This window comes from Musca domestica, unplaced genomic scaffold (assembly GCF_030504385.1).
Source record: "Musca domestica strain aabys unplaced genomic scaffold, Musca_domestica.polishedcontigs.V.1.1 5, whole genome shotgun sequence".
NCBI classification, from domain to species: domain Eukaryota; kingdom Metazoa; phylum Arthropoda; class Insecta; order Diptera; family Muscidae; genus Musca; species Musca domestica.
The window spans coordinates 306,440-327,515 of record NW_026712346.1 but is presented as its reverse complement, the minus strand read 5'-3'; the positions used below and the strand labels follow the sequence as shown (position 1 = coordinate 327,515).

Here is a 21,076-nt window from a genome sequence, read left to right as displayed (position 1 = left end):
CTGAAGAATAACTGCTGGCTCGGTTTCGGAGAGGCATGACAAATCGGGCAGAATTTGCTTACCTAGAAGCCTATGTTGTTGTTGTTGTAGCAGCTCATACATCTGTGTTCGTTCGGTTTCCATTTTCTGACTCAGTTCAATCGGGTTCTGCCTCTAAGTCCAGTCTCAAAAAGGATGCAACCTGTATGGGTTGTGTCCATAACGAGACTGGAGTTAGGTGAGTAGGCTTGGCTGGGCAGCGAAATAAGTGCAGCGTGTCATGTGGGCCTGTGCCACATGCTGGGCAGATGTTCTGCACGTCGCCGTTGGTCCGGGCCCAGTAGGAATTTAGGCGGCTGCACCATCCGGATCGTAATTGAGCCAAGACTACTCGGGTTTGTCGGGGCAGCTCTCGTTCTTCAGCTGCGACGGGAGGGGGATTGTCTCCTAGCACAGTATTCACTCTATATCCTTCAATGGCTTCTGAGACCGCATTAGAGTGAATACTATTCAGTCCCGCTTGATAGGCCTGTTGATCTAGAGGCTCTCTCTTATACCTCTCTCTCTAGATCATGAAGGTCTTTCCTAACGTGCCTGGGCGGAGGTTGCCTATCCACAAGATGGTGATTTGGATGGCTTTGTCTATAACACCCAAGCAGGTATTGCATTGACAGCATTTTGTTATGCTGTCGCACCGGTAAGACCTTCGCCTCCTCATGTAGGTGATCGACAGGTGTCATGAGAAGGCACCCTGTTGCGGTTCTAAGGGCGGCATTCTGGCAGGACTGAACATTTTTCCACTGCGTAGCACTGACGTTAGCGGACCACACTGGAGCCGCATAGTTTACCACAGACCGGCCTATCGCGTTGTAAGAGGTCAACAAGGTTTCCTTATCAGCTCCCCAAGTACTGCCGGCCAGAGACTTGAGGACCTTGTTCCTACTTATAATCTTGTCGCAGATAGCTGTGGTATGCGCGGACGACTAAAAGAGGCTATCGAATGTGACCCCTAATACCTTGGGGTAGTTGGTGGTCGGAATAATAGAACCATCGACCTGCACATTCAAGGATAGCCCCATCTCCGCAGTCCATGTGGTGAAAAGTGTGGCCGTCGACTTAGTGGCGGATATCTTCATATTCCTCGCAGTGAAAAAGGCGGTAAGATCAACAAGGTAAGCGTTCAACCGATCGCAAATGTCATCAACAATGGGTCCGGACGCCACGAGCGTACAATCATCTGTAGAGGTAGAGGTTAAACAGTTCCGGAGATATCACCCCACCTTGGGGAACTCCATGTTTAACTCTACGGATGCTCGACTTCTTGTTTCTGAATTCCACGTACGACTGGCGTCCACACATGTAGTTTACTATCCAACGTTTCAAACATGGCCGGAGGGTGGTGCGTTCAATGTCCTCGAACAGTGTGGCATGATTGACTGTATCAAAGGCTTTTGATAAATCAAGTGCCACCATAACTGTTCTATCGCACGGCCTGTTCTGGTTGAGACTTCTACTGACATGTGTGGAAATGGCATGTAAAGCTGTTGTTGTGCTATGCAATTTCCGGAATCCGTGTTGATGATCGGCTACTGGGAAACACTCTCTTATGCTGGGGAGGAGTAAAGCCTCAAGCGTCTTTGCTACTGGTGACAAAAGTGATATCGGCCTGTATGAATCACTTTTGCTGGCATCCTTGCCTGGCTTCAGTAGCGGGACCACCCTGCCCATTTTTCAGGCATCGGGAACTACTAGGGTGGCTAACGACAGATTGAGAAGCTTTGTCAGATACTCAACTCCTGGTTCATCGAGTTGCTTCAACATCACCATTGAGATTCCGTCAGGACCAAGCGCTTTGGATGACTTTGCGCTTCTGATGACCTGTGCAACATGTGCCAACGTAAATTGTGGTGGTACCTCCTCGGCTGGAAGGGATCGTACACGGCGTAGTATCCTTCTCTTCGCCCTGTCACTCTCGGGGTGCTCTACAAACTGCCGGTTAAAATAACACGCGCACCTCTTCGGATCTGTCACTTCTACGCCGTTAAATGAGACAGATGTCCGATCGTCCTTTTTTCCAGGGTTCGAAAGCGACTTAACCGTTGCCCACAATTTACTCGTTCCGGTACCGATGTTGCAATGCTTCAGATGTTCTAACCACTTTTTCCGCTTATGCTCACCTACTAACCTGTTTACCTCCAGAGTTAGTTCCCTGACTCTGGGGTTATTAGGGTTAGTACGGCGAAGCTCATCTCGCTCGTTTGCTAATCCCGCTGCCTCTGCTGGGAAATTTGATCTTATTTCAGGTATTCGACCAGCAGGTATATAGCGAGCGGCTGTAGCTTTGATGATGTCCCGGAAACACCTATCTGCTACCTGAACATCAGATGGGTTGGGCAGTTCTCTGAAGCGGCGATTGGTATACTCTCTGAATTCTTGCCAATTAGCTTTCCCGTGGTTAAGGAAAGTGCGGCGGTCAGAGTCGATGAAGTCGGGTGGTCTATTGATGGCGATAATAATGGGGAGGTGGTCTGAGCCTAGAGAAATGACTGATTGCCAAGTTACGTCATTCGTCAGACCTGGGGACACGATGGATATGTCCGGAGAACTGTGACAGTCTCCCCTTATTCTGGTGGGCGTGTCCTCATTCACTGTGCAAAACGTGGAGCTATCGATTTGCTCAGCCAGCGCCATGCCTCTCTGGTCATTACCTAGGACGGAATGCCATAATTCATGATGGGCATTGAAATCCCCTAGCACCAGACGGTTATTGCCTACCAGTAGTGAACTGATATTAGGCATATAACGTGGGGCACAGCTATTTAACGGCGGAATGTACACGTTGAGCACCTCTACCTCGGCGGTTCCACACTTGACCATACATTCCATGTACGGGTCACTAGAGTCAAGCTCAGGCAAGATAGGTCTGTACTGGACAGAGTGGTGCAATAGGAATGCTAATCCTCCACCTCCACCTCTGGAGCGATCCTTCCTCAGTACGTTGTATCCATCACAACTTTGAAGCCTGCAGGTGGTACTCAGCTTCGTCTCCTGGATCGCTGCGACCTTGATGTTCTTCCGACTCATAAAGCTTACAATTTCGTTAATCTTACCTCTGAGATCATCACAATTAAATTGGAGAAATGATGCATTATCCGGAACCTGAACAGGAATGTGTGGCGTCAACTGCTGCGTAGATTGCTGTTGAGGAGATTGCGGGGGAGTCTCATATTGCAACGACGATGAGGACGCCGAAGATGAAGACTCACTGGGGTCTACATTGACGCAGCAGGAAGCAATGTAGTCCCTATCGCTATACTCCTGTATCCGGTTTAGGCCGGAACAATTCCGGAAATGCACCCACTCCATGCATCCGTTGCATCTCACCGAAACCGATCTGTGGTGGATGCGATTACGATAAACGGAGCAGAACCATGGTCCGGGGTTGGTCTCGATCCCGGCTCGGACCAAGAGAATACGGAGCAAACATTCCGGGTAATGTTGCTCCCACATCAGAAAAATGGACTAACACGAACATGTATTTGCTGGGTTGGCGGCCCCTGGTCGGAGAAATGTGCCTCCGAGTCAATCCGGTACATAGAACCGGCCGCCGTGGGATTGAGAAGCCTATGTAGGGTAGGACAGTGACAGAGTAAGTGTTCCACCGTTTCTGTTTCTTCCTCATCTTGGCAAAGCCTGCAGTATTCAGTGTCGTCACCCCCCCCCCCCCCATTTTGAAGCCATGGCCTTTATGTTTCAATGACCTGTAATTAGACCCACCACAAGCTTCAAGTCCAACTTCGTCATGGATGTGAGTGACCGTGATCTCCTTTCAGAGTTCACCGGCCAAATCTTTTTGGAGATGTTACATCCCCTTCCAGATAGCCAGTTCTGTTGAAATCTCCCAAGATAGTGATTTTGAAGTACTTGAAAGAAGTGGCAAAAGGTGTTGCAGTGTCCAGGAACCTAACAGAGCTTGACAATCGACTTTACCTTTTCCAGGGCAATCTTGCACTCCAGAACAGCCATAGATTTGGTCATAAAAGAATTTAGAGCTTTTAGAGCCGCTTGACTATTTACATATATAGTCACCGGTCCATCCCGTTCATTGATTCTGTTTTCCGACAGCTCTATGGCCATTCTGACAGCAAAAATCTCTGCCTGAAAAACGCTACAATCGCTGTTTAGCCTGGAAGATCTTTGGATACTTAAACTTTCACAGAAGACTCCATACCCCGTTCCATTTTCCATCTTTGAACCATCAGTATAGACAGCTATACCGTTAAAAGGTGGAGTGCCACGGGACCAGATATCAATGTTTGGTATGCGGATGTCGAGTAATTCAAAGCTGTGCCTAGGGAGTATATAGTCGCTACCTATAGCCTGATTACTTACGTTCTCCACATACTTAAGAATGACAGAGTGTCCGAAGGATTGACTCCGCCATTGTCCCAGTTCATTGAGTCGCAGGGCACACTTAGCAGCTAGTTCCTCTACAAATAAGCCTAGCGGCTTTAAATTAAGTAGGGTATCTAGAGCGGATTGTGGCGTGCTCCTGATCGCACCTGTAATTAGTAGCGATGCAACTCTTTGAACTTTATCAATATTCTTGCTGAAGGGTGGTTTTCCTTAAGGAATGCCACCAAACAAGTCCCCCATAGGTTAGGATTGGTCGAACGACTGACTCATATATCCATCGGATAATATAGGGTTTAAGCCCCCAACTCTTTCCTATGGAGTTTTTGCAGGAGTAAAATGCATTTGAGCCTTTCTTCGCTCGCTCCTCGATATTCCTCTTCCAGCTTAGTTTCTGGTCTAGGATAGTACCGAGATATTTTGCTTCCGAAGAAAGGCTTAGAATTACACCGGCTTTGGCAGAGAGAAGACAGGTATTTTCCGCCTCCTTGTAAAGAGAACAAGCTCAGTTTTGGATGGTTTAACGCCTAAACCATTGCAGCGCGCCCATCTGGATAGTTTAACTAGAGCTCCCTGCATAAGATCCGAAACAGTTTGCGGAAATTTCCCAGCAATCAGCAGGACCACATCGTCGGCGTAAGCCACGACCTTTGTTCCGCCGTGTTCCAGATCGAGTAAAATGCTGTTTATCACCAGAAGCCAAAGCAGTGGTTACAAAACGCATCCTTGTGGAGTAGCCCTAGTGACCGTTTTCCTAACAGAACACTCCCCGATGCTTGAGTTGATGATTCTGATGCTAAGCATAACATCAATCCAATCAAAGAGAAGTGGTGGCACACTAAGTCTTTCGAGAGAACTATAAATTGCCTCAATTGTAACATTGTTGAAGGCCCCCTCGATATCGAGGAAGGCCGCCAACGTGAAGCATGAGCTGTTCAGGTTCTTCTCTATATAACCCACAACGTCGTGTTGCGCTGATTCAACGGATTTGCCTTTCATATAGGCATGCTGAGCAGTGATCAGCGATGTCAAGGGTATTAGAGATCTGATCTCTATGTCTATTAGTGTCTCTAGCGTTTTCGATAGGAAGGACGAGAAACTGATAGGCCTGTAGTCTTTTGGAAGTACATGGCTTGGCTTCCCAGCTTTGGGAATGTAAGTGACTGTTACTTCCCTCCACAGTAATGTAATGTGAGGAAGACGCAAACAAACCTTAAAAATCACTTCCAGGAATGATATTATCACCGTCGACGCATGCAGTAGCATAGCGGGGAAAATGCAATCTGGACCCGGTGACTTGAAAGGTTTGAATGAGTTTATGGCCCACAAGATCTTGGGGGCGTTTACAATTCTATCAGCCAGACTTACGTCTTCCATCCCACGATGCTGACTAGGCCGATCTACCAATCGGTCATATACCGCATCAGAGCAGTTCGGAAAGTGAGTATTGGCTAGTAGATTGGGAGTCTTTAGACCTGAGTCAGTCCAGCTACCGTCAACCCGCTTTATGCTTCCAATGGATTTTGGATCATTTGAAAGTACTCTACGGAATCTGGAGGCCGCGTTGACATCATCTATGGACTCGGTGAAACACACCCAAGACAGTCTTTTGGCCTTCTTGATCTCACTGTTGTACTTATTGAAGGCTGATTTATAAGCTTCCCAGTCCGTACTCAGTTTGGTCTTGTTGGCCCTATTGTAGAAACGTCTGCTTGTCTTCCTGAGCTGGGCTAGGTCTTTCGACCACCATACAGGCTGGTGCCCTTTTCCCGGGAAGGTTAGCGGACAAGCTCTTTCATAGCTACCGATCAAGATCATTGTTAACAATTTGACACAGCCGTCCAAATCCGATGCAGAAGCCACTGGAAGATCTCCAGTGGACTTTAGCATCCATGCAGTGTGCTCTGCAAATTGGTTCCATCGAGCCTTTCTCGGGTTCCTATGCGGTTTTTGATGCAATCCCTCTACCGAAATTTGGAATGTTATTTTCCGGTGATCCGAGAAGGAGCACTCAGTCGAAACTTTCCAGTTCAGTATGAGCGATTCATCCATGTTAGAGAAAATGAGATCTATGACCTCCTCTCTATTCTTGTTACAAAAAGTTGCGTCTCCTCCGCTGAAATTATTGAGGAAGATTAAGTTTAAGTTTTTCCTAGCAAAGATACACGTTCTAACCTTTTCCCCGTTGGAGGTGACTTAGGTGATGTGCCGCTCACTCCCTAGCCCAGTTACCTTATTCTTAAAGATGTAAGGTTCCTGGACCAGGGCTATGTCAACTTCAAGCTTTGGGAGGGATAGAAAAGCTCAGCCCCAGCTGCCTTACAGCGATGCAGATTGATCAGCACGATGTTAAGCAGCTGTGGCTTCGTCCTTCCTATTTATGAATCACACGTACTGAATTGGAAGATTTAAACCGAATATTCCTTCAGTCATGGGTTTTGTGGAGAAGAACCTGAATGACTCGTACTTTACCTTGGCAGCCTGTCACGATATAGAAGGGGCCTTCAACAATGTCACACTTGCGGCGATTCATGGTTCCCTTACAAGACTAAGTCTACTATCACTTCTAACTGATTGGATTGATATTATGCTCAGCAACAGGATCATCAACTCAAGCATCGGGATGTGCTCAATCAGGAAATCGGTTACTAGGGGTACCCCACAGTAAGGGGTTCTGTCTCCATTACTCGGGCTTCTGATGATAAACCATATAATAAAAGACCTGGAACATGGCGGAATAAAAGTAGTGGCTTATGCCGACGTGGTTCTGCTGATTGCGGTTGCGATTGTTTCAGATCTCATGCAGAAACTTTCTAGATGGGCACGATGCAAGGGACTTGGCGTGAACCTATCTAAAACTGAGCTCGTACTTTTACAAGGAAGCGGAAAATCCCAGATTTTTCGCTATCTATGCTGGATGGAGTTAGGTTAAGCCTGATAACGGAAGCTAAGCACCTCGGTTCTGTCCTTGACCAAAAATTAAATTGGAAAATATTTGGAGAACATAGAAGGTCGGGCCGAATACTGCAGTCTCTGTCAGGACGCGGAGGAAACTCAGACGGTGGAGCACTTATTCTGCCACTGTCCAACTCTGTATGGGGCCAGGCAGAGGATACTGAAACCGAGCGAGCAGTTTTGCTTTAATTAACCAGAAGATTTAATTGGCTAAAGACAACACGTTGATCACAACATGGATACACTCTTCACTTCTTTCTTCTAATTCTCCCCTTATTCTCTATTTTCTTATTATACCCTCCACCATACTATGGAGGGTATATTAATTTTGTCATTCCGTTTGTAACTCCTCGAAATACTCACGTCAGACCCAACAAAGTATATATATTCTTGATCAGCGTAAAATTCTAAGACGATTTAGCCATGTCCGTCTGTCTGTCTGTGTGTCTGTCTGTCTGTCTGTCTGTCTGTTGTAATCACGCTATCTTTCGAACAAATTGAGATAGAAGGCTAAAATTTTGCACACATGTATATTTTTCCAGTAGGCAGGTTAAGTTCGTAAATGGGTCATGTAGGTCCAAGTTTTCATATAGCCCCCATATAACGGAACCTCTCGATATTCGGTATTTTGATGATTTTAGCGACATTATTCACCGGAATTGTTTCAAATTTGGCATTTGAAGTTCGTAATGGATACTACAGCCTAAGACACAAAATTATCTATGCAGGTCCACGTCTTCGTATAGCCCCCATATAACGGTACCCCCCGATATTCGGTATTTTGATGATTTTAGCGACATTATTTAACGGAACCGTTCCAAATTTGGTATTTGAAGTTCGTAATAGATACTGCAGCAGAAAACAGAAAATGGGCCATGTAGGTCCACGTCTTCGTATAGCCCCCATATACCGTACCCCCCGATATTCGGTATTTTGATGATTTTAGCGACATTATTTAACGGAACCGTTCCAAATTTGGTATTTGAAGTTCGTAATAGATACTGCAGCAGAAAAGAGAAAATGGACCATGTAGGTCCACGTCTTCGTATAGCCCCCATATAACGGTACCCCCTATATTCGGTATTTTGATGATTTTAGCGACATTATTTACCGGGATTGTTTTAAATTTCGCATTTGAAGTTCGTAATGGATACTTCAGCCCATGCCAGAAAATTGTCTGTGCAGGTCCACGTCTTGGTATAGCCCCCATATAACGGTACCCCCTATATTCGGTATTTTGATGATTTTAGCTACATTATAAACAAATTTTTCTTCATGTTTCGCATTTAAATGTTGTAATAACTTATGACAAAAGTTGCCTATGCGTGTATACGTTGTCGTATAGATATTCGGTATTTTTAAGATTTTAACAGAATTTTTAAAGGATTTTTTTTTATTTTATTTATTTATTTATTTATTTATTTTATTTTTTTTGGAAATTGCCAAATTTGTACCAAATGGTGGAGGGTATTAAAAGTTCGGCCCGGCCGAACTTACAGCTTTTTTACTTGTTTTATCTTAAACTTTTCTCCAAATAGGATGAACACAATGGCCCAGCAGGTCACAAAGTGGAGTGGTTGTTCAAACCCACTCATCTTTTAACCTAACCTAATGGCACGAAACATATATGTACGCGACTTTCAGATGTCGCGTACTTTGAATACCCTCCACCATTTGTAACAAATTTGGAAATATTCAAAAAATAATATCCTTAAAAATCCTGTTAAAGTTTTAAAAATACCGAATATAGCCGTTATACGACGTGGGCCTACATAGGCATTCTTTGTCATAAGCCATTACCATATTTAAATTCGAAACTTGAAATAAACGGTGAATCTAAATTCATCAAAATATGGTATATAGGGAGGTACCGTTATATCGGAGCTGTGTGAAGACAATTTTCTGTCACAGGCTGTACGAACTTCAATTACGACAATTCAAACAATTTCGGTGAGTATTGTACCTAAAATCGTCAAAATTCCGAATATAGGGCGGTGCCGTTATATCGGAGCAGTGCGAAGACCTGGACCAGCATAGACAGTTTTCAGTCACTGACTGTAGTTCCCATCAAAATACCGAATATTGGGAGGTACCGTTATATGGAGGCTATACGAAGACGTGGACCTGCACAGACAATTTTCTGTCATAGGCTGTAGTATCCATTTCGAACTTCAAATACCAAATTTGAAACAATTCCTTTAAATAATGTCGCTAAAATTATCAAAATAACGAGTATCGGGAGGTACCGTTATATGGGGGCTATATGAAAACGTGGACCTACATGGCCCATTTACTTAACATGGTCCATTGAACTTAACCTGCCTGCTGGAGAAATAAACATGTGTGCAAAATTCTAGCCTTCTATCTCATTTCGTTCGAAATGACAGACGACGGACAGAAAGACAGACATCGCTAAATCGACTTAGAATTGTTTGTTGGGTCTGACATGGGTATTTCGAAGAGTTACAAACGGAATGACAAAGTTAATATACCCTCCATAGTATGGTGGAGGGTATAAAAATAAATAGGCTAAAAATGAAACGCTCCACAGTACAAATGTGCCTAATAATTTAAAAGCGAGCACAAATATTAATAATTTATTGTAAAATAGTTTAATTTGCTCTCCAAAGAAAAAAATGCATGCACATGAAACCAAATGTTGATCAGCTGTGTGACGAAGAGTGTATTCAGAATATTGCTGCTAACTATATCCAATAAAAGCAATGTACAACATTTAGGAATAAATTAATATTTATTTGAACATTTATTTTTTAATATTAATAAAATTAAATCATCATTCTTATTATATTTTTTATGTAAGCATAAAATCATTGACTTATAATCTTGGATTGTTATTGAATGATGGTCGTTTATGATGTAATCCGGACAATTGGCGTAGTTTTACTCCCTTCCGTTAGTAGCTTCGGCTGCAGTTTTAAAGAAATTGTTAATAATTAAAACATAATAAGCGTTTAGGCTGAAAAAGAAACATAGAAAATGTGTTAATAACATAATAAAACTCACATAAAAAAGTACATTATCATCGCGTTTTCTCTATTGAGATTAATAAAAAATCTGGAAACGATCCTCTGGGTGGACAAATTGTGCCCATTGGCAACCAATTCTGATTGAAAAGTGGTTAACTCCTTAAAGTACCTTAAAGCGGGCGGATTATGCCAATCGTAACCTATATTGGCACTAAGTTGGAAATATAGTTTCTAACTCATAGGAGAACACTTATTTATTTTTTATTTAATGGTAGTCCTTTGATGTGATGTATTCAGGACAAGTGGCGTCACTTTACTCCCTCCCGTTAGCAGCTTCGGTTGGTTTTTTAAGGAATAGTTAATGAATAAAACATGTTGAGCTTTTAGGATGAAAAAGAATCAGAAAACACTTGATAATGACATATCCAAGTTCACACAAAAAATTGCATTATCTTCGCGCTTTCTGTAGTCTAATTAATTACGAAAAAAAATTAATCAAAAATTTGGTGATACGATTTCGAACAGTTCTTTGCTAGGAAGTTTTTCAATTCTCTCGGAGTAAAAAATGTGCAGATTGGTAGCCAAATAGGGTCAAAAGTGGGTAAACACTTTAAATGATTTTAATCGAGCGGTTAATCTATACTCAAAAGCAATTTAAGGAAGGCTTAAATATTAATTGTTTCAAAGGATAAGTTCTTCCTTTTGAAATAAACCGCTAGGAAGATTCTAAGAGCAGTGCCTCCCTCTATAAAGGAGTGAGAGTCATCTGCAGCGAAAACGATGAGTCCAAAAACTTCCTCGTAACCGCAGTAGCTAGCTTTCGCGGACTTTGGGAGGGAAGTGTGAAAACGTCTGTATCCCTGAAGGAAATAACCTGCAGGAAGGTATTATCAGCATGGATGCCGCTATCTTCGGTTGATCCGGCACGTGTGCTGATAATATTGGGAAAACATAATCCTAATCTCTGTACGGACAACTTGCGATTAGTTGGTTCAAGTACGGAGGGAGAAGGTCTGGTTATCAAGGTATCTATTGATACTGCTGGCCAGAATAAAAATAAGATTAGAGAGGAGGTCATTGATCTCACCCTTGGATGGATAAATCAAACGTAGTGAATTGGAAGATTTAAATCGAATGCTCCTTCTCGGATCATCGGTGGATCATATGCCAAATCTCAGCAGAGGGACTGCATCAGAAACCTCATAGGAATTCAAGAAAGGCTCTATGGGACAAATTCGGGGAGTATACTGAGTTGAGGCGTATACTGAGCTGAGGCTGGAGAGTATACTGAGTTGAGGCTGAAATCTAAGGTAATATAGCGGTAACCTCTGCCTCAAACATTGATGACTCTGTCAATTCAATCGCAAAGATGTTACATGTTACAGCATGCATCGACGGTAATAATACTATTTCTGGAAGTGTTCTTTAAGGCTTGTCTGCGTCTCTCTCCACATTCCATCACAGTGGAGGGAAATTAGAGTCACTTATATTCCCAAAGCAGGGAAACCAGGTCATGCACTTCCAAAAGACTGAAGGCCTATCAGTCTTTCGTATTTTCTATTGAAAACTCTGAAGAGAATAATTGATATTAGATCTCTACTAACTTTGACTTAGATCAGGACTACATAAAACGAAAATCTGTTGAAACAGCGCAACATGACGTCATGGGTTTTGTGGGGAAGAACCTGAATGACTCGTACTTCACCTTGGCAGCCTGTCACGATATAGAAGGACCTTCAACAATGTCACACTTGAGGCAATTCATGGTTCCCTTACAAGACTTAGTCTACTATCACTTCTAACTGATTGGATTGATATTATGCTCAGCAAGAGGATCATCAACTCAAGCATCGGGGTGTGCTCAATCAGGAAATCGGTTACTAGGGGTACCCCACAAGAAGAAGTTCTGTCACTATTACTCGGGCTTCTGGTGATAAACCATATAATAAAAGACCTGGAACATGGCGAAATAAAAGTAGTGGCTTATGCCGAAGATGTGGTCCTGCTGATTGTCGGGCCGAATACTGCAGGCTCTGTCAGGACGCGGAGGAAACTCAGACGGTGGAGCACTTATTCTGCCACTGTCCAACTCTGTATGGGGCCAGGCAGAGGATACTGAAACCGAGCTAGCAGTTTTGCTTTAATTAGCCAAAAAATTTAATTGGCTACAGACAACACGTTGATCACAACATGGATACACTCTTCACTCCTTTCTTCTAATTCTCCCCTTATTCCCTATTTTCTTATTTTACCTTAAACTTTTCTCCAAATAGGATGAACACAATGGCCCAGCAGGTCAGAAAGTGGAGTGGTTGTTCGAACCCACTCATCCTTTAACCTAACCTAATGGCCAGAAACATATACGCGACTTCCAGATGTTGTGTAATAAGTTAAAACGAAAATACTAAAAATTAACTAGTTAAAAAGCAGTAAGTTCGGCCGGGCCGAACTTTGAATGACCCCCACCATTTGTAACAAATTTGGAAATTTTCAAAAAATAAAATCCTTAAAAATCCTGTTAAAATTTTAAAAATACCGAATATAGCCGTTATATTAGGGTCTATACGACGTGGACCTACATAGGCATTCTATGTCATAAGCCATTACCATATTTAAATTCGAAACTTGAAATAAACGGTGAATCTAAAATCATCAAAATATGGTATATAGGGAGGTACCGTTATATCGAAGCTGTGCGAAGACCTGGACCAGCATAGACAATTTCGGTGAGTATTGTACCTAAAATCGTCAAAATTCCGGATATAGGGAGGTACTGATGTATGGGGCCTATACGAAGACCTGGACATGTATAGACAATTTTCTGTCACTGACTGTAGTTCCCATAAGGAATTTTAAATACGTAATTTGAAACAATTCTGGTATATAACGAAGTTAAAACCATCAAAATACCGAATATTGGGGGGTACCGTTATATGGAGGCTATACGAAGACGTGGACCTGCACAGACAATTTTCTGTCATAGGCTGTAAAATCATCAAAATATCGAATATAGGGAGGTACAGTTATAGGAGGGCTATACGAAGACGTGGACCTGCACAGACAATTTTCTGTCTTAGGCTGTAGTATCCATTTCGAACTTCAAATACCAAATTTGAAACAATTCCAGTTTATAATGTCTCTAAAATTATCAAAATAACGAATATCGGGAGGTACCGTTATATGAGGGCTATATGAAAACGTGAACCTACATCGCCCATTTACTTAACATGGTCCATTGAACTTAACCTGCCTACTGGAGAAATAAACATGTGTGCAAAATTCTAGCCTTCTATCTCATTTCGTTCGAAATGACAGACGACGGACAGAAAGACAGACATCGCTAAATCGATTTAGAATTGTTTGTCGGGTCTGACATGAGTATTTCGAAGACTTACAAACGGAATGGCAAAGTTAATATACCCTCCATAGTATGGTGGAGGGTATAAAAATAAATAGGCTAAAAATGAAACGCTCCACAGTACAAATGTGCTTAGTAATTTAAAAGCGAGCACAAATACTAATAATTTATTGTAAAATAGTTTAATTTGCTCTCCAAAGAAAAAAATGCATGCACATGAAACCAAATGTTGATCAGCTGTGTGACGAAGAGTGTATTCAGAATATTGCTGCTAACTATATCCAATAAAAGCAATGTACAACATTTAGGAATAAATTAATATTTATTTGAACATTTATTTTTTAATATTAATAAAATTAAATCATCATTCTTATTATATTTTTTATGTAAACATAAAATCATTGACTTATAATCTTGGATTGTTATTGAATGATGGTCGTTTATGATGTAAACCGGACAATTGGCGTAGTTTTACTCCCTTCCGTTAGTAGCTTCGGCTGCAGTTTTAAAGAAATTGTTAATAACTAAAACATAATAAGCGTTTAGGCTGAAAAAGAAACATAGAAAATGTGTTAATAACATAATAAAACTCACATAAAAAAGTACATTATCATCGCGTTTTCTCTATTGAGATTAATAAAAAATCTGGAAACGATCCTCTGGGTGGACAAATTGTGCCCATTGGCAACCAATTCTGATTGAAAAGTGGTTAACTCCTTAAAGTACCTTAAAGCGGGCGGATTATGCCAATCGTAACCTATATTGGCACTAAGTTGGAAATATAGTTTCTAACTCATAGGAGAACACTTATTTATTTTTTATTTAATGGTAGTCCTTTGATGTGATGTATTCAGGACAAGTGGCGTCACTTTACTCCCTCCCGTTAGCAGCTTCGGTTGGGTTTTTAAGGAATAGTTAATGAATAAAACATGTTGAGCTTTTAGGATGAAAAAGAATCAGAAAACACTTGATAATGACATATCCAAGTTCACACAAAAAATTGCATTATCTTCGCGCTTTCTGTAGTCTAATTAATTACGAAAAAAAAAATTAATCAAAAATTTGGTGATACGATTTCGAACAGTTCTTTGCTAGGAAGTTTTTCAATTCTCTCGGAGTAAAAAATGTGCAGATTCTTAGCCAAATAGGGTCAAAATCGAGCGGTTAATCTATACTCAAAAGCAATTTAAGGAAGGCTTAAATATTAATTGTTTCAAAGGATAAGTTCTTCCTTTTGAAATAAACCGCTAGGAAGATTCTAAGAGCAGTGCCTCCCTCTATAAAGGAGTGAGAGTCATCTGCTGCGAAAACGATGAGTCCAAAAACTTCCTCGTAACCGCAGTAGCTAGCTTTCGCGGATTTTGGGAGGGAAGTGTGAAAACGTCTGTATCCCTGAAGGAAATAACCTGCAGGAAGGTATTATCAGCATGGATACCGCTATCTTCGGTTGATCCGGCACGTGTGCTGATAATATTGGAAAAACAAAATCCCAATATCTATACCGACAACTGGCGATTAGTTGGTTCACTGGTTGGTACTGCTGGCCAGAATAAAAATAAGATTAGGGAGGAGGTCATTGATCTCACCCTTACAAACATGAATGAATCACACGTTAAGTTAGGTTAGTTTAAAGGATGTGTGGCTATGTAAAACAACCACTCCACTCGGAGACCTATTGGCCCATTGTGATCATCCTAATTTAGAAAAAATGAAAATGAAATAAGTTAGGAGGTTAGAGTAGGATATAGATAGGAAATAGAAGAGTTAGTGGGTTTGCATCCACGGTGTAGTCAGCGTGTCGTCCTTAGCCTTTTACTCTTCTGGCTAACTGAAGAATAACTGCTGGCTCGGTTTCGGAGAGGCATGACAAATCGGGCAGAATTTGCTTACCTAGAAGCCTATGTTGTTGTTGTTGTAGCAGCTCATACATCTGTGTTCGTTCGGTTTCCATTTTCTGACTCAGTTCAATCGGGTTCTGCCTCTAAGTCCAGTCTCAAAAAGGATGCAACCTGTATGGGTTGTGTCCATAACGAGACTGGAGTTAGGTGAGTAGGCTTGGCTGGGCAGCGAAATAAGTGCAGCGTGTCATGTGGGCCTGTGCCACATGCTGGGCAGATGTTCTGCACGTCGCCGTTGGTCCGGGCCCAGTAGGAATTTAGGCGGCTGCACCATCCGGATCGTAATTGAGCCAAGACTACTCGGGTTTGTCGGGGCAGCTCTCGTTCTTCAGCTGCGACGGGAGGGGGATTGTCTCCTAGCACAGTATTCACTCTATATCCTTCAATGGCTTCTGAGACCGCATTAGAGTGAATACTATTCAGTCCCGCTTGATAGGCCTGTTGATCTAGAGGCTCTCTCTTATACCTCTATACCTCTCTCTCTAGATCATGAAGGTCTTTCCTAACGTGCCTGGGCGGAGGTTGCCTATCCACAAGATGGTGATTTGGATGGCTTTGTCTATAACACCCAAGCAGGTATTGCATTGACAGCATTTTGTTATGCTGTCGCACAGGTAAGACCTTCGCCTCCTCATGTAGGTGATCGACAGGTGTCATGAGAAGGCACCCTGTTGCGGTTCTAAGGGCGGCATTCTGGCAGGACTGAACATTTTTCCACTGCGTAGCACTGACGTTAGCGGACCACACTGGAGCCGCATAGTTTACCACAGACCGGCCTATCGCGTTGTAAGAGGTCAACAAGTTTCCTTATCAGCTCCCCAAGTACTGCCGGCCAGAGACTTGAGGACCTTGTTCCTACTTATAATCTTGTCGCAGATAGCTGTGGTATGCGCGGACGACTTAAAGAGGCTATCGAATGTGATCCCTAATACCTTGGGGTAGTTGGTGGTCGGAATAATAGAACCATCGACCTGCACATTCAAGGATAGCCCCATCTCCGCAGTCCATGTGGTGAAAAGTGTGGCCGTCGACTTAGTGGCGGATATCTTCATATTCCTCGCAGTGAAAAAGGCGATAAGATCAACAAGGTAAGCGTTCAACCGATGGCAAATGTCATCAATAATGGGTCCGGACGCCACGAGCGTACAATCATCTGCGTACGTTATAATCTCTATGCCGTCTGGAGGGCGTGAAATTTCAGAAAGGTAGAGGTTAAACAGTTCCGGAGATATCACCCCACCTTGGGGAACTCCATGTTTAACTCTACGGATGCTCGACTTCTTGTTTCTGAATTCCACGTACGACTGGCGTCCACACATGTAGTTTACTATCCAACGTTTCAAACATGGCCGGAGGGTGGTGCGTTCAATGTCCTCGAACAGTGTGGCATGATTGACTGTATCAAAGGCTTTTGATAAATCAAGTGCCACCATAACTGTTCTATCGCACGGCCTGTTCTGGTTGAGACTTCTACTGACATGTGTGGAAATGGCATGTAAAGCTGTTGTTGTGCTATGCAATTTCCGGAATCCGTGTTGATGATCGGCTACTGGGAAACACTCTCTTATGCTGGGGAGGAGTAAAGCCTCAAGCGTCTTTGCTACTGGTGACAAAAGTGATATCGGCCTGTATGAATCACTTTTGCTGGCATCCTTGCCTGGCTTCAGTAGCGGGACCACCCTGCCCATTTTTCAGGCATCGGGAACTACTAGGGTGGCTAACGACAGATTGAGAAGCTTTGTCAGATACTCAACTCCTGGTTCATCCAGTTGCTTCAACATCACCATTGAGATTCCGTCAGGACCAAGCGCTTTGGATGACTTTGCGCTTCTGATGACCTGTGCAACATGTGCCAACGTAAATTGTGGTGGTACCTCCTCGGCTGGAAGGGATCGTACACGGCGTAGTATCCTTCTCTTCGCCCTGTCACTCTCGGGGTGCTCTACAAACTGCCGGTTAAAATAACACGCGCACCTCTTCGGATCTGTCACTTCTACGCCGTTAAATGAGACAGATGTCCGATCGTCCTTTTTTCCAGGGTTCGAAAGCGACTTAACCGTTGCCCACAATTTACTCGTTCCGGTACCGATGTTGCAATGCTTCAGATGTTCTAACCACTTTTTCCGCTTATGCTCACCTACTAACCTGTTTACCTCCAGAGTTAGTTCCCTGACTCTGGGGTTATTAGGGTTAGTACGGCGAAGCTCATCTCGCTCGTTTGCTAATCCCGCTGCCTCTGCTGGGAAATTTGATCTTATTTCAGGTATTCGACCAGCAGGTATATAGCGAGCGGCTGTAGCTTTGATGATGTCCCGGAAACACCTATCTGCTACCTGAACATCAGATGGGTTGGGCAGTTCTCTGAAGCGGCGATTGGTATACTCTCTGAATTCTTGCCAATTAGCTTTCCCGTGGTTAAGGAAAGTGCGGCGGTCAGAGTCGATGAAGTCGGGTGGTCTATTGATGGCGATAATAATGGGGAGGTGGTCTGAGCCTAGAGAAATGACTGATTGCCAAGTTACGTCATTCGTCAGACCTGGGGACACGATGGATATGTCCGGAGAACTGTGACAGTCTCCCCTTATTCTGGTGGGCGTGTCCTCATTCACTGTGCAAAACGTGGAGCTATCGATTTGCTCAGCCAGCGCCATGCCTCTCTGGTCATTACCTAGGACGGAATGCCATAATTCATGATGGGCATTGAAATCCCCTAGCACCAGACGGTTATTGCCTACCAGTAGTGAACTGATATTAGGCATATAACGTGGGGCACAGCTATTTAACGGCGGAATGTACACGTTGAGCACCTCTACCTCGGCGGTTTCACACTTGACCGCTACCCCCATACATTCCATGTACGGGTCACTAGAGTCAAGCTCAGGCGAGATAGGTCTGTACTGGACAGAGTGGTGCAATAGGAATGCTAATCCTCCACCTCCACCTCTGGAGCGATCCTTCCTCAGTACGTTGTATCCATCACAACTTTGAAGCCTGCAGGTGGTACTCAGCTTCGTCTCCTGGATCGCTGCGACCTTGATGTTCTTCCGACTCATAAAGCTTACAATTTCGTTAATCTTACCTCTGAGACCATCACAATTAAATTGGAGAAATGATGCATTATCCGGAACCTGAACAGCAATGTGTGGCGTCAACTGCTGCGTAGATTGCTGTTGAGGAGATTGCGGGGGAGTCTCATATTGCGACGACGATGAGGACGCCGAAGATGAAGACTCACTGGGGTCTACATTGACGCAGCAGGAAGCAATGTAGTCCCTATCGCTATACTCCTGTATCCGGTTTAGGCCGGAACAATTCCGGAAATGCACCCACTCCATGCATCCGTTGCATCTCACCGAAACCGATCTGTGGTGGATGCGATTACGATAAACGGAGCAGAACCATGGTCCGGGGTTGGTCTCGATCCCGGCTCGGACCAAGAGAATACGGAGCAAACATTCCGGGTAATGTTGCTCCCACATCAGAAAAATGGACTAACACGAACATGTATTTGCTGGGTTGGCGGCCCCTGGTCGGAGAAATGTGCCTCCGAGTCAATCCGGTACATAGAACCGGCCGCCGTGGGATTGAGAAGCCTATGTAGGGTAGGACAGTGACAGAGTAAGTGTTCCACCGTTTCTGTTTCTTCCTCATCTTGGCAAAGCCTGCAGTATTCAGTGTCGTCACCACCCCCCCCCCCCATTTTGAAGCCATGGCCTTTATGTTTCAATGACCTGTAATTAGACCCACCACAAGCTTCAAGTCCAACTTCGTCATGGATGTGAGTGACCGTGATCTCCTTTCAGAGTTCACCGGCCAAATCTTTTTGGAGATGTTACATCCCCTTCCAGATAGCCAGTTCTGTTGAAATCTCCCAAGATAGTGATTTTGAAGTACTTGAAAGAAGTGGCAAAAGGTGTTGCAGTGTCCAGGAACCCAACAGAGCTTGACAATCGACTTTACCTTTTCCAGGGCAATCTTGCACTCCAGAACAGCCATAGATTTGGTCATAAAAGAATTTAGAGCTTTTAGAGCCGCTTGACTATTTACATATATAGTCACCGGTCCATCCCGTTCATTGATTCTGTTTTCCGACAGCTCTATGGCCATTCTGACAGCAAAAATCTCTGCCTGAAAAACGCTACAATCGCTGTTTAGCCTGGAAGATCTTTGGATACTTAAACTTTCACAGAAGACTCCATACCCCGTTCCATTTTCCATCTTTGAACCATCAGTATAGACAGCTATACCGTTAAAAGGTGGAGTGCCACGGGACCAGATATCAATGTTTGGTATGCGGATGTCGAGTAATTCAAAGCTGTGCCTAGGGAGTTATAGTCGCTACCTATAGCCTGATTACTTACGTTCTCCACATACTTAAGAATGACAGAGTGTCCGAAGGATTGACTCCGCCATTGTCCCAGTTCATTGAGTCGCAGGGCACACTTAGCAGCTAGTTCCTCTACAAATAAGCCTAGCGGCTTTAAATTAAGTAGGGTATCTAGAGCGGATTGTGGCGTGCTCCTGATCGCACCTGTAATTAGTAGCGATGCAACTCTTTGAACTTTATCAATATTCTTGCTGAAGGGTGGTTTTCCTTAAGGAATGCCACCAAACAAGTCCCCCATAGGTTAGGATTGGTCGAACGACTGACTCATATATCCATCGGATAATATAGGGTTTAAGCCCCCAACTCTTTCCTATGGAGTTTTTGCAGGAGTAAAATGCATTTGAGCCTTTCTTCGCTCGCTCCTCGATATTCCTCTTCCAGCTTAGTTTATGGTCTAATATAGTACCGAGATATTTTGCTTCCGAAGAAAGGCTTAGAATTACACCGGCATTGGCAGAGAGAAGACAGGTATTTTCCGCCTCCTTGTAAAGAGTACAAGCTCAGTTTTGGATGGTTTAACGCCTAAACCATTGCAGCGCGCCCATCTGGATAGTTTAACTAAAGCTCCCTGCATAAGATCCGAAACAGTTTGCGGAAATTTCCCAGCAATCAGCAGGACCACATCGTCGGCGTAAGCCACGACCTTTGTTCCGCCGTGTTCCAGATCGAGTAAAATGCTGTTTATCACCAGAAGCCAAAGCAGTGGTTACAAAACGCATCCTTGTGGAGTAGCCCTAGTGACCGTTTTCCTAACAGAACACTCCCCGATGCTTGAGTTGATGATTCTGATGCTAAGCATAACATCAATCCAATCAAAGAGAAGTGGTGGCACACTAAGTCTTTCGAGAGAACTATAAATTGCCTCAATTGTAACATTGTTGAAGGCCCCCTCGATATCGAGGAAGGCCGCCAACGTGAAGCATGAGCTGTTCAGGTTCTTCTCTATATAACCCACAACGTCGTGTTGCGCTGATTCAACGGATTTGCCTTTCATATAGGCATGCTGAGCAGTGCTCAGCGATGTCAAGGGTATTAGAGATCTGATGTCTATGTATATTAGTGTCTCTAGCGTTTTCGATAGGAAGGACGAGAAACTGAT

The 21,076-nt window shown here is 43.6% G+C and overlaps 1 protein-coding gene across 1 annotated transcript in view; it reads right to left on the bottom strand.

The window, feature by feature from the left end:
- Positions 1 to 14,188: 14,188 nt before the first annotated feature.
- Positions 14,189 to 21,076, bottom strand: part of LOC101897881 (serine/threonine-protein phosphatase PP2A 65 kDa regulatory subunit) — a 126,364-nt gene continuing 119,476 nt past the window's right edge. The window contains exon 9 of the mRNA XM_059128078.1: positions 14,189 to 14,239. Within this exon, the coding sequence (XP_058984061.1) occupies positions 14,235 to 14,239 (5 nt within the window). The 3' untranslated portion in view covers positions 14,189 to 14,234. The remainder of the gene's footprint in view (positions 14,240 to 21,076) is intronic.